At 39.0% G+C, this 13160-nt stretch overlaps 1 protein-coding gene across 13 annotated transcripts in view; it reads left to right on the top strand.

The window, feature by feature from the left end:
- Positions 1-13160, top strand: part of fmnl2a (formin-like 2a) — a 52585-nt gene that overhangs the window by 18921 nt on the left and 20504 nt on the right. For 7 of the 13 annotated variants that reach the window (XM_058081434.1, XM_058081435.1, XM_058081428.1 and 4 more), the window contains exons 3-8: positions 3513-3593; positions 6644-6720; positions 8745-8828; positions 10210-10365; positions 10999-11031; positions 11492-11536. In XM_058081434.1, coding sequence (XP_057937417.1) covers positions 3513-3593; positions 6644-6720; positions 8745-8828; positions 10210-10365; positions 10999-11031; positions 11492-11536 — 476 coding nt within the window. The remainder of the gene's footprint in view (positions 1-3512; positions 3594-6643; positions 6721-8744; positions 8829-10209; positions 10366-10998; positions 11032-11491; positions 11537-13160) is intronic. The other 6 variants (XM_058081437.1, XM_058081438.1, XM_058081436.1 and 3 more) reach the window with 2 other exon arrangements.

Below are 13160 nucleotides of genomic sequence, written 5' to 3'. Positions count from 1 at the left end.
TGGCAAAGGCAAAATATGGTCAGGAGTCCCAAACCGTATTATTTTCTCGTCTACATTACAATTGTAGGAGCTGTGTTGATTGAATGTACTCAAGAGTATATACGCCTGTCCTACCTTTTTGGTTCCTTTATCTATTAAATCTTCTCTCTGTCGTGATACACTGGCCTGGCTTCAAGTGGCTTAAGTGGCGCAGCGTGATGTCTCACATCAGTTAGCCGGTTAAATAACCCGGCCTGTTATTTGCGTCAGCGCCGCGTGTTGAAAATAACATAGGGCGCACACTGTGCACTGAGCTGTGTTCTGAATGCTTTCACTCAACCCGCAGCGTCCGCCGTGACTGGAGAGTTTTTCTGCCTTCATGAACAGAAGAGAAAATCGGATAAGAGATCAGGAGACCACCACCCACCCCGAGTGTATAGATAGGCACTGACCCTGAAGGGTACACTGCCACAGTGCGCACAGGGTGGCTGACCGACAGAGAGTTTTTTTTAAGTGAAATAGTAGGTCACTGTTGCTTAGACGTTTTTTTGAAAACCTCTACCTTGCGGACTCTTACAGTAACTTACCTCAGTGCTTCTCAAACAGTGGGGAGAGATATGAGCTGTGAAGCAGAGTATTAGTGTCTTAGTGCATTACCTGCGTTTTATTCATGCTTGAAGTATACATGAGCCTCCATCTTGGTGACAGCAGTCCTCAAAGTAATCAACAGGCTGCTGGTTCAACCCAGCTGATGGTGCATGAGCGATGGAGATGCTTCTGACAAAAATAAGGAGATAAACATCTGGAAATGTGCCTTAATTGACCACTGTCCTTACTTCTATGACCGTAACCCAGTATTTCTCTTTGTCATTGGAGTCTTTGTTACCATGGCAACACTATAAGAGAGAGACGGGGGAATGGGGATGACCGGTATGATGCTGCGAATAACAGACCCTGCAAATGCAGGCACATACCATGGACATAAAGGTCGTAAGATAAAAAAACAATAAGACAAAATTAAATATGTGCAATAATTTTAGGAAACACATAGTCGGATAAATATGGCAAAAAAGATCTATCACCCATAGACTCGGTTTGGTCTTAAAGGGGACCTTTTTGGCCCAATTATGGCACTTTGATTTGAGTTGTGGACTCCGATAGAGCAGCTGTACACAATAACCAGCACACAAAGCTTTCTAGATCTTCCAGATTCTGCACCTCTTTCTCAGTATTTCCAATGAAATTCCTACTTCTGACCTAAACTGTCTTGTTTAATTTACTCCACCCTTGGTTCTGGTCTAGATACGCCCACTCCGCTGTGATTGGTCACACTTGTGATGCGTAGGTGCAGACAATGTTTTCTGTAAAACCGAGCGTGCAGACCCAAAATCCAAAACTTCTTTCAGGGCTCACTTCCAAATGAGCAAACCTCATTATCTGACGTGTTAGCATCATTTAACATGAGAATATAACATTCGAACTACATTTATGGATCAGAAAAGTGACAAAAAAATTGAACGTACACCATATTTTTGTAGTGTGTTGTCATAAGACTCTCCATTGTTTGTATTACTTGTATTGCTAAATGATATATTGCATAATTTTTTATATGACTCTCTATTAAAGTCTTGTGAAAACATGTTGAGATTCATTGCTCTTTTGCGGCTGATTCATGCAGTGCTTTTTATTATTGATACTTCTTAGTCTAGATTTCTATTTTGGCAAATGCAACAGCTTTCTTATGGTTCAGTTGTCCATATGTGACCTGCCTTGAATGAATGGTTGGACTGTTTTTTTATTATCCTCCTAAGGCCATGCATGCCATTTAGGAGCAAATAAATTGTGTATAATCCTAAAAGAAGGAACTTAATGGAGACAAAAACACAAATCTTCATGTTCTTAATAATGAGAATAATAATCCCACTCCTTTTAGTGATCTGAATTAGCACTAATCTCACGCTATATAAAGCGTCTAGCTAAATTTAGAGAGAGGGTGTGGTATCTGTGGATTTAAGTCTTCAATCTTATCCAACTGTTCTACTGTCTTTGATCCTGATTGTGGGTGGACCTGGTCTTTCAAGGGCAGCCCAGTGGTGAGATTTGGTGACAACTTTCAAGACAAGTTGCGCTGAAAGCTTCTTACCGCGCATGCAGTGACATCAGCAGACACAATACTGTCAGTAATGTCTGTAAGCTTTATTGCAGCGCTGCTTTTGTCATTCCGTCTGCAGACACTTGGCATTTCTGATACATCTTTGTGCTGGCTTCAAAGAATAGGAAAAAAAAAAAAACATGAGCCGGTCTGAGCTGAATCTTTAACAGACGGTACAGTTGCAGTTACAATGCTCAAGAGAGTCGTTTCAAGCACAAAATTGTTTTGGCATAAGCGGGAAAGGAAATATTAGCCTGAGAAGCGGAGTTAGGCAAGCAAAGTTAGTTTTCCCAGAAAAGCTGCGTCACTCATCAATCAATACGTCAGGTTAAATGGGTTAAATCTTGTATCCAGATTTGCTTGAATAAAAAAAAATTGGTGCAAAAGTTGGAATTAATTTAGCATTTTCTTTTATCGCAAAATGACATCAATAGAACCATATATTCCATATGTATATATGGAATCATGATTGAGTTTCTCTTGGACAACATGAATGAATAAGCCAAATAAAGTCATTCCTTTTATATCAGGACCTGTTCTCAATCTTTAGAAGTGGATTGATTTTTAAACTCTAATCCAGGGGTCTCAAACATGCGGCCCGCGGGCCAAATGTGGCCCGCAGGACACTAGTTTGAGGCCCTCGCCTTGATAGGAAAGTTTAATGTTAGTGCGGCCCGCGCACGTTTGATATGGATGCTGTATGGTATCATGTACCCAGAAAAAATTATTACGTTTGATTAATGTTCATGTTAAAGGTTAAATAACTGTTAATAGTTATCCTCCCTATCCGTGTGGAAGTGGTAAGTTTTTGGCTTTTTAAGTTTAAAGGAAATAACTTGGAGGCTACTGTTTAGGTCGCTAGCTATCTAGTTTGTGAGTTAGCATGTGTCTCAAGACCCTGCAGTTGCGCAATATGTTGTAAATAAAAAGAGTATAAATGTGACTATAGTCGTGTTTTGTCATGTCTACAGGGCTCTAATAATGCTTTGTTCATTTTAATCTGAAAAAATAATGTCTACCCACCAACTATATGTGGTTTCTTAGGTTTTTATTATTTGCCGTTTTATTATTATGATTATTATATTTATTTATTTATTACTGATTGATTTTCTTTATTCTTGATTTGTTTATTTATTTTTCATCTTATTTTGTGCAGAAAAATAAAAAGTAAGATATTTGAGAACAGTGGAATGTTTTATCAGAGCTTTTCTTGTAGAAAATCGGAACCAAAGCAAAGTTCATTGATTTTTCTGTTTTTAATAAATGCGTTTTTTTTTTTTTTTTGAAAACCTGATGCGGCCCAGACCCTACCTCCAGTGGCCCCCCGGGTAAATTGAGTTTGAGACCCCTGCTCTAATCCTTTCACCTTCTTCATTCACAGGAGCGATTCCAAGTGAAAAATCCGCCTCACACTTACATCCAAAAGCTGAAGAGTTACCTTGACCCGGCAGTCACAAGAAAGGTGAGGCACTCTTGCATGCTTAACATGTTACCGTTTCCTACGACCAACAGCCTTGTTCCACGACCAGAAGTTCTTCTTCCCACGCTGACCTCCTATCTCCTTGTACAGGGTGTCCCACTAGCTGAGCAAAGATAACACACAAAGCTCCTTATTGAACCACATTGGCAACTTTCTAGATACAAAACAAGAAACACTGTTTCTCAGTGAAAAGGAAGGAGAGTTTTTATCTCTGTGTGAGTAGTTTGAGAAACCTCAGCTCATTGGACCACTGATACGATACCACGGGCTCACAATCACTTATTGAGAAAAGTTGTAAAAACTGTAAAAGATACTGTATGTGATGGAGGAAGTTGGATATAAAGAACTTTATACTGATGTGGACGATGATAAAGAATCCAATGTCTACCAGGCTATATTTTCTCTGGACTGAGGGCCGAGTAAGTACTATTTGTTTTCTTAGTACTTAATCTCAGAAAGTAACCCCCCCCCTAGAAAATGTTTTTTTTTTCAAATTAGCTGCAGATATACCCGCTACCTATGCTTTGCTACCTATAACACATGGATATTTTATTTGGGTAGCTTGCATCTTTAATGCACAAAATGCATGAAAGTACCCCCCTAGAAAATGTTATTTTTTTTCAAATTAGCTGCAGATATACCCGCTACCTATGCTTTGCTACCTATAACACATGGGTATTTTATTTGGGTAGCTTGCATCTTTAATGCACAAAATGCATGAAAGTACCCCCCTAGAAAATGTTATTTTTTTTCAAATTAGCTGCAGATATACCCGCTACCTATGCTTTGCTACCTATAACACATGGATATTTTATTTGGGTAGCTTGCATCTTTAATGCACAAAATGCATGAAAGTACCCCCCTAGAAAATTTTATTTTTTTTCAAATTAGCTGCAGATATACCCGCTACCTATGCTTTGCTACCTATAACACATGGATATTTTATTTTGGTAGCTTGCATCTTTAATGCACAAAATGCATGAAAGTACCCCCCTAGAAAATGTTTTTTTTTTTTCAAATTAGCTGCAGATATACCCGCTACCTATGCTTTGCTACCTATAACACATGGATATTTTATTTGGGTAGCTTGCATCTTTAATGCACAAAATGCATGAAAGTACCCCCCCCCCCCATAAAATGTTTGGACACCCTTGCTTGGAAAATATTACCTTTTCTTTATGATGTAAAAACACTGTATGGGGATTTCCAAATTAGCTGCAGATATACCCGCTACCTACGCTTTTGCTACCTATAACACATGGATATTTTATTTTATTATTATATTTATTTATATTTAATCATAATAAATTACACCCACCCTGTCACAGCTTAAAAAAAATAATAACAATAATAATCTCAGATCATTAGCATTAAAGACACAGAAACACACAACTACATACTTTGAGTAGTCAGTACTCACACTAGATCATGGTGGCGGTAAAGCCATCAAAAAGGAATGTGGGACGTCTGTTTATTTTTATGTGTGACATATGGGACTGTTGACTAACTGGTTTTTGGGTCAACAATACACCGCGGTTGCCTGTATTTGTTCACGTCAACACGTGTCATTTTGTTGTTACAGTAAAAGTCTCTCGAGTTGTTTAGCTGACACAAAACAGAATTGCTGACTCTGCACGTCGAGAGAGGATAAATAAAACAAATGAGATAGAGGGAAGAGGAGGAGACAAAAAGAGGCACCGGAGGAAAAAGAGAGAGTTATGGGGCTTCTTTCTACATTCCTGCGCCATCCCCCTTTTTCTTCAAACTCAAACAATTGCTACTTTGTGCAGCAGTGAGAGCTGGAGGTCATTGCCTCGGCTTTTCCATACAGACAGGCCCCGGTGCATTCCTTGGGGCAGCTCCCAGCCAATGGGTGTCCAAGTAGGTTGCACTCCGATATAACTAGTCCTCAAGAATGTATCAGCCATTGATTTCCAGAATCTCAGAAATCTACACTTAGCTCTTTTTCTGCTTTCCTGTCATATAGCCTCCTTCTCTTGGTTGCAGCTGGTTGTACTTAAGTGGAGTGTGGGTTGCCTTGGGGAGAAGAGAAGGATGGGGGCGGGGGGGGAAGTTCTGCCTCTGGGAGCCTACACAGTACCCTGAAATATGCTTTCCACACAAAAGGGCTCCTCCCTAATAAAAACACACTGTTTCTCATCTCCTCGTGTGCCAAACATACACCGCCCAAGCCTGAAGACACAGCCTAGGAACAGCGCTTTCTCTATGGAAGTTTACATAGGATTATTTCCTCCATCATATTTTTCAAACATAAAAAGTGATAGTTTCCTCTTCTGTACTCTCTTTGATACTTTAAATGTCCTCACTATGGAGCATGTTTTGCAGCATAGCAACACGGAAATGCTTATTTTTCTATTTTCAGCGTTTGATGATACACCGCACCAGAATGCAAATGCTCCCTTCGGCCGAATCCTAACATAAATAACATCTTACATCATTCATCAACCACAAAGTAGTTTGCTAAATTGTCACTTTAAGTGACACAGTGCTGAATTTCTACTGTTCCTACTGTTTATTTGACAGTTTTTGTTCTTCAGTCCAATCAGTGGGAAGACTTTATCATTGTGTCACACACATTTGTTTTGTCAACGTCTCCATTGGCACTGTGTCCCTATATATAAACTTTATATATATGTTTTTCTTTTTTTTACTAATTAGGTTAGTAGATGTTATCTGGCTACCAGGAAAAATTCTATTTAAGGAACCAACATGAGTAAACAAGATCACGGGAGCTACTAAATATTCACTGTTTCCAATGAGTCAGCTCTTTTTGTTGTTTACTGCTCCGTGGTTGCTGGAAGCTCCATGATCCAGAAAAAAAAATGCTTTATGGAGAACCTAATCATTGCTTTATTTTTTTTTGGTCCTAGTGGTTTTACATTAAGATACATTAACTGTGACTGCTGCTATGCGCTATTTTAAGCCAACCACAAACAACCCCGTGCTGTGAATTGATGAACCGTTCTGGTTACCTTGATAAAATATTAACTCTCCTTTCCTGTCTTGCCTAGAAATTCAGGCGAAGAGTTCAGGAGTCCACCCAAGTCCTGAGAGAACTGGAAATTTCATTACGGACCAATCATATCGGGTGAGTCAGTCATTAAACAGGATTCTCTTCTTTGGTGTTTTTGGGGTAAGTCGAATACAGAAAACCTAAGGAGAATCGTGTTGGGAAACTTGATTCCTTTTACCGATTTGAGTTTTTATGAGTGTATGAGTGATTCACTAAATTGAATCGAGTACTCAAGTCGGGTGTTAAATTATTTTGTAATGACCAAATACAGTGGTACTTCGGTTAACATCCACCTCAGTTAGCGTGTTTTTTGGTCAACAACCAAATTTTGCCTTGGCTTGCCTTAGGTTTGCCCACTTTTTAAGTGTCCAAAATACCGTTTATTTATGCCACCATCTTGGATTACTCAGCCAAAACTTGTATGTGACGTGTGCAAGGCATTGTAGGCCGTGGGCACTATTCTAGGTTGTTTGTTAACAGAGACTTTACAGTTTAAAGAGAAGACCATCGTCATTTCCGAGGGAGTGACTCCCATCATCGGCTGCAACTCCAGTCAATCAATTTTACATCCATATCACATTCTGGTACAACATAAACATTCAAACTTATTCATTGCATGGTTTTACATGCTGTTTACACACAGACCAGACGTCAAAATAAACAAAACCCTAAATGACGTCTGCCTTGGCAATGCCGTCCAGGAATTGTTTACAAAGATTAACTTAATTGCCCAAGACCTTATGCCGGTAAACTAGATTACATCAATAATCTTCTTAATCTAGATTAGACAATGGAGCATTAGCATAATGGGAGTGAGGTAGCGGTGGTACTGGAGGAGGGGGATGCTGCGCTGATGTCGCTCTCTCAGACAGTGAATAATTACTGCCTGTGTTCAGAGGCATAAAACATGGCGGGGTGGCTGCGTATAATGGCAGATTGTCGATGCACTTCTAACATGTTGCTCAGTGGTCACCCAACATGTGGTGAATGGAAGGATTGTGACTTGTCCCGGGGTAATGATTACCATGTGGCACAACATGACTTACACCTCCTGGTGTTTTTTTTTTTTTTTTTTTTGAACCGTCCTGCCAGGCACAGCTTTACTGGACCCCTCTCTTGAGTCTACACACAGTAACACCATGGGAGTGCTAATAAGGAGGCAGCCATGGGACTTTGGAGAGTTTATTGTCCTTTTCCACAGTAGCGCTCTGTATACCTGTGTGCCATTATGTTTACACACTGCAAATTTCTCTCATTAGTAAGCAATTAGTCCCATCAGAGGCCTTCATGACTGGACTAAATAAGGATGCTCTATGTGAGTCGGTTGATTTTTTTTAGTGTATAGACTTTTGATTATTGTGTGTACTTCTGAATATAATAATATAATATTTTGTCATAAAAAAGTTGCTGAAATTTTCTGATGATAATGATATGCTTCACAGAGCAAAATGGATGTTGGATATTGGTAAGAAATCAATATTGAGCATCTCTAGTTGTTGAACTTGTGGTTGATAATTTTCCACTCCAGTCGGAGGTGATTATTATGATTTTATGAATCCAATACTTCTCTACAAGAGAGGAGAAATATGATCTCAGGGAAGAACTAAATTTAATAATTAATTATTTAATTATTTAATTATTTAATTATTTTATTTTATTTTATTTTATTTTATTATTTTATTATTTTATTATTTTATTATTTTATTATTTTATTATTTTATTATTTTATTATTTTATTATTTTATTATTTTATTATTTTATTATTTTATTATTTTTAATTTTAATTAAAAAAATAAAATTAAATAAAATTTAAAAAAAAGTAAAATTATATTAGGAAAGCAGGAAGTGAACAAATGTAACAGTTACTGATTGTAAAAGTACCAGATGGAGGGGTAGGATTTAATAAGCTTTGCTTCTTCCTACTCCTTTTGGACATGTGGAACTGTGAACTGATTATGGGATGCATTCAATTGTAATCTGATGCATTTTCAAATGAAATAAAACCATTAACATTACTATGTTTTTTGTCCTGCTGTGTCCATTGTGCTTGAAGCAGGCAATTAACGTATATTTAAATTTTTTTTTTTTACTTTTTATAGGTGGGTGAGAGAGTTCCTCAACGAAGAAAACAAAGGCCTGGATGTTCTGGTGGACTATCTATCTTTTGCACAGTACGCTGTCACGTAAGTCACTGCCAGCCTATTCACTGTATTGCCCCATGCTCCATATGCAGAGGTGACAACAACACAATGCTGCCATTCTGCAGAGCCGCTGATGCGTCACCACACAGCACACACTACTTGCCTGCTAGCTGGAAAAAGTCACTCGGGTCCTTTGGCTTCTATTCAAAGATCGATGGTGGGATTATTAGTCAGTCATGAGGTCCACTGTTCTAAGAACTTTAAACTTAAGTGATTAATTCCAATTCCCCACCTCACCATATGTCACTCTACTGTGTCCACATCATGAATGGTAGCTATCGTTGTGTGTTTACACTTGATGGCCACCACCGCGGCACAAGAATGAAAACCAACATACGCTAGATTATAACTCAAACGAAAAACTCTTTTTTTTCCAAGCATCTGCCAAATGCCACAAAGTACAGAGTCTTGCTGTACTGAACTATTCTGACTTAATCTCTGCCTAAAATCTCACTTAAGCAATTTCAAATGTGGTGTTTAATTGTCATTAAAAAGCTTAATTTGAATTGTCAGAGATATTTGAGATATTTGTTTGAAAATTTTGTTTAAAATCAAAGACATGCAGCTAGTTTGTTTTTATGGTACTGTTTATAGTTTCACTATTTATTATTCTTTTATGGGCACTCGTTGAAATACTGTGATGCCAGAGAATGGCTGTGATATATTAGAAAGCTTATTACTGTAATGCTTGGCGAGAGACACACACACACACACAAACACACACATCCCAGACGCAATTGCCGACACAACAGGCTGTAATTACAGGTTTGAATGATCTCACATTAGCTACCATAGTCCCTAATAAAAACATGGGCTGCCAAGCTAAAACTCAACTCTGAACCCTCAACATCACTTCCTGTCTGCCCGCCACTCAGCTCTTCTCGGGAACACATTTATAGCAACACACAATAATGAGTTTTATTTATGTCATAAGTGGCTTATTTACTCCGATTATGTCTCATATATTGGATATCACAAATGTAAAGTTGACTATAGGGGTGTTATATCATTTCTAGAGGGCTCTTACCATGTTTTTTCTTAAGAAGGTGGTTAAAAAGCTTTTTTCTATGCTCTCTAAGCAATCCTAGTTTGCGGAAATGTACTTGTTATGGTCCCGTCTGGAACCAATTAACTGCGATTAATCATGATAAACAGGGGATTACTGTATAGTACATATTCCTTACTGTATCGTACTCTGACAATAAGTCAACACATAGTCATTGTTGTGTAAAACACGTAATATAATTGTGTTTTGCTGGCACTGAGGGGCTGCAGTTCAATTTTAGGGAAACATGAATTCCAATACCAATTTTTTTTTGCTGTTGCAGCTTCACCTTCAACATTTATATTCATGATGCAACAGGTTCGATGGAGATGGTGTTGAAAATAATCCAGACGCACTCCTGGACAAGACCAAACCTTGGAGTCGCTCCATTGAGGACCTGCATGGAGGAAGCACAATGTCATCTCCCCTCAGTGGGAACAGCATCACCCGGACGGGGAGACACTCAACGATACGGTATGATATGTTTCTAACATCAGGCAATTCACTGAGGTTTTGTTGCAATGTCACACTTTTTTCATGGTACTGCTCTGAGTGACTTTAAATAGCTTAAGATACAGACAAGCTACACTGGTTTTACTCATAATTCTAACCCATGACTAACAATGATTTCCCTTGTGACAATGTTTTTTTTTTTTGTTTTTGTCCAATATTATGCATTTTCAAATAGGAGGATTTGACAGCAGTTAATTCACAAAGCCATGCTAATATATTCTGTAATCCCTCTCATTCCCTTGAAGCATGCCCATTGATTTACACGACTTCTAATCCTTCAATTTGAAGGGGGTAACTTGAATATGTTGTGTACAATGAGCTCTATTGATGCAAGGAATCACATGACTGCTATTAAGAGATCCTTGCATTATCAAGTCTACAATTTTCTACTTTTCTGTGTCACATTTCCCCCCCCCCCCCAGACAGAGAGATATTTTATACCCAAACTTAGTGATTGCACTTTTGGCCCACGGAGCAATTTCACACCAGCACATTATATTAATATGTTCTAATCCCGGCATTGCGACATACGTTAATTACAGATAGAAGCATCCTCACTGGGGTTCATCCTGTCTTCTGTTCTGTCCTTCATAGTCTACTCCTCTGTCTCCCCGTCTTCGACAGCAGGCAGGTCTTCCATATACTCAAACCCCCCTGCAGATCCATCCAAAGACACACTCAAATACACACAACCCTTGGCTCATTGTTGGTATACCACCCTGCTTGCGCTGCCAAGTTTATTTATTCCGCTGTCTGTGTCAGGGATGTGAATTATTTGTCCTGGCAGCCTCCCCTTCCTATGTTTCAGACAGATTTCTCCTCTCTTGGAAGCAAATAGGTTTTTTTTCTGCCGCTATTGTTCTGTGTGCTCCCTGCGTGGCTCCCCTGAATGCCATCCGCCACAGTTTCCATGCAAAAAGCCCCGTAGGAGCTAGAGACTAGACACAAACAGTAACAGCAGATTGGATAGTCACTCAAACATACCTGCAGTGTTTCATTGTTCTGTGTCATGATGTCAATATAGTCACTGACTAAAAAAACATGTGTCCTAATTGACTTGTGCTTGTTCCAAACTGCAATCCTGAAGGACTCAGAGCTCGCTCAGCTGTCCAAAGTGCTCTCAAATGAGACGGTATGTTTGTTCTTCATGTAGATGGATGGAAGTACGAGCACTAGTCACTTGGTCTTAGATCTGCCATCTACTGGTAGTTGTAATATATATGTATGATGTTGCTATAGAACCCTTTAGTAGAACCCTTTACTAATTCCATGGATTTTAGAGGGGTAAGGTATCTCCTGGCAGGTTTGTCTGTAGTTTGATGGGTTTATTTCTACCAAGTGGTAACAAGGTGTGGTAAGATATGATGAACTGTGATCTTTGTAATGTAACCAGCATGACAGTGTGTTTTTGTTCCCTTTTTCTTTGGTTGCGTGCTCTTTTTTTGTACTATTTCCGTTTTTGCTCAGTCTGGGTTTCTCCCTTTCTGTTCTCATACCCCTGCTGTCAATTTGTGTTTTGGGGTTATTGAGTTCAGCCGGTAGCGTGAGCCGTCGTCGGAGCAGTGATTATTGTTGTTGATTCCTGACACTGCTTGGCAGCATTCATAATTATAATTGAAAATATACTTTTAACCAACAGGTTGGTGAGTTAGAGCTTTTCTTCCTATCGCTCACACGCTTCAGTGACCTGGAGAGATAACATTGAAAAAAGTCTGAAATGGATGCATCCTCTTCTATTCAAGTTCTAGACTTTTATACGTGCAAACCAATAGGTTAGGGAGTTACAGCTTTTCTTCCTGTCACTCACAAGTATCAGTGACCTGGAGAGAAAACTTTGAAAAAAGTATGAAAAAGATGCATCCTCTTCCATTCAAGGTCAATACTTTTTTATTCGTGCAAACCAACAGGTCGGTGAGTTACAGCTTTTCTTCCTGTCACTCACAAGTATCAGTGACCTGGAGAGATAACATTGAAAAAAGTCTGAAAAGGACGCATCCTCTTCTATTCAAGGTCGAGAGTTTTATACATGCAAACCAATAGGTTAGTGAGTTTGAGCTTTTCTTCCTGTCACTCACAAGTATCAGTGACCTGGAGAGATAACCTTGAAAAAGGGATGCATCCTCTTCCATTCAAGGTCAATACTTTTTTATTCGTGCAAACCAACAGGTCGGTGAGTTAGAGCTTTTCTTCCTGTCGCTCACGCGCATCAGTGACCTGGAGAGATAACATTGAAAAAAGTCTGAAAAGGATGCATCCTCTTCTATTCAAGGTCGAGACTTTTATACATGCAAACCAATAGGTGGGTGAGTTAGAGCTTTTCTTCCCACCCATTGTTTTATCCACGGTATTGCTTGCACTTCACACACGCGTGTAGACCCTTTTTGTTTTTGTTTTTACATCATGTAGACCCTTTTTTTCGTCCACTCTGCACTTAAACTACTAACTGTGTTTCATGCCTTGTATAAAGTTTGTTGGGGTGGTTACAGACAAGTCAAAACAAGCCAATCTGAAGTTATTACACTCTTACCAGCAATCAGTTAATCATGATTCTGATTTCAGATGAAGATGTTTTTCTTCTGTGTGCGTCACACTTGGATGTTGCGCAATCAGGAGAGGATGTTTTTTTTGTTTCTCGACCATTACGGAGTGGATGGTACCACACCTAGATGTTGCTGTTTACTACACGAGGAATATTCAACTTGCGGACTATATTTCTATCCCACATTCTTATGCTGTGACTCACGAAGGAGTCACGC

The sequence above is a fragment of the Doryrhamphus excisus genome, chromosome 9 (genome assembly GCF_030265055.1).
Source record: "Doryrhamphus excisus isolate RoL2022-K1 chromosome 9, RoL_Dexc_1.0, whole genome shotgun sequence".
NCBI classification, from domain to species: Eukaryota; Metazoa; Chordata; class Actinopteri; order Syngnathiformes; family Syngnathidae; genus Doryrhamphus; species Doryrhamphus excisus.
This window is presented reverse-complemented; position numbering and strand designations above follow the sequence as displayed.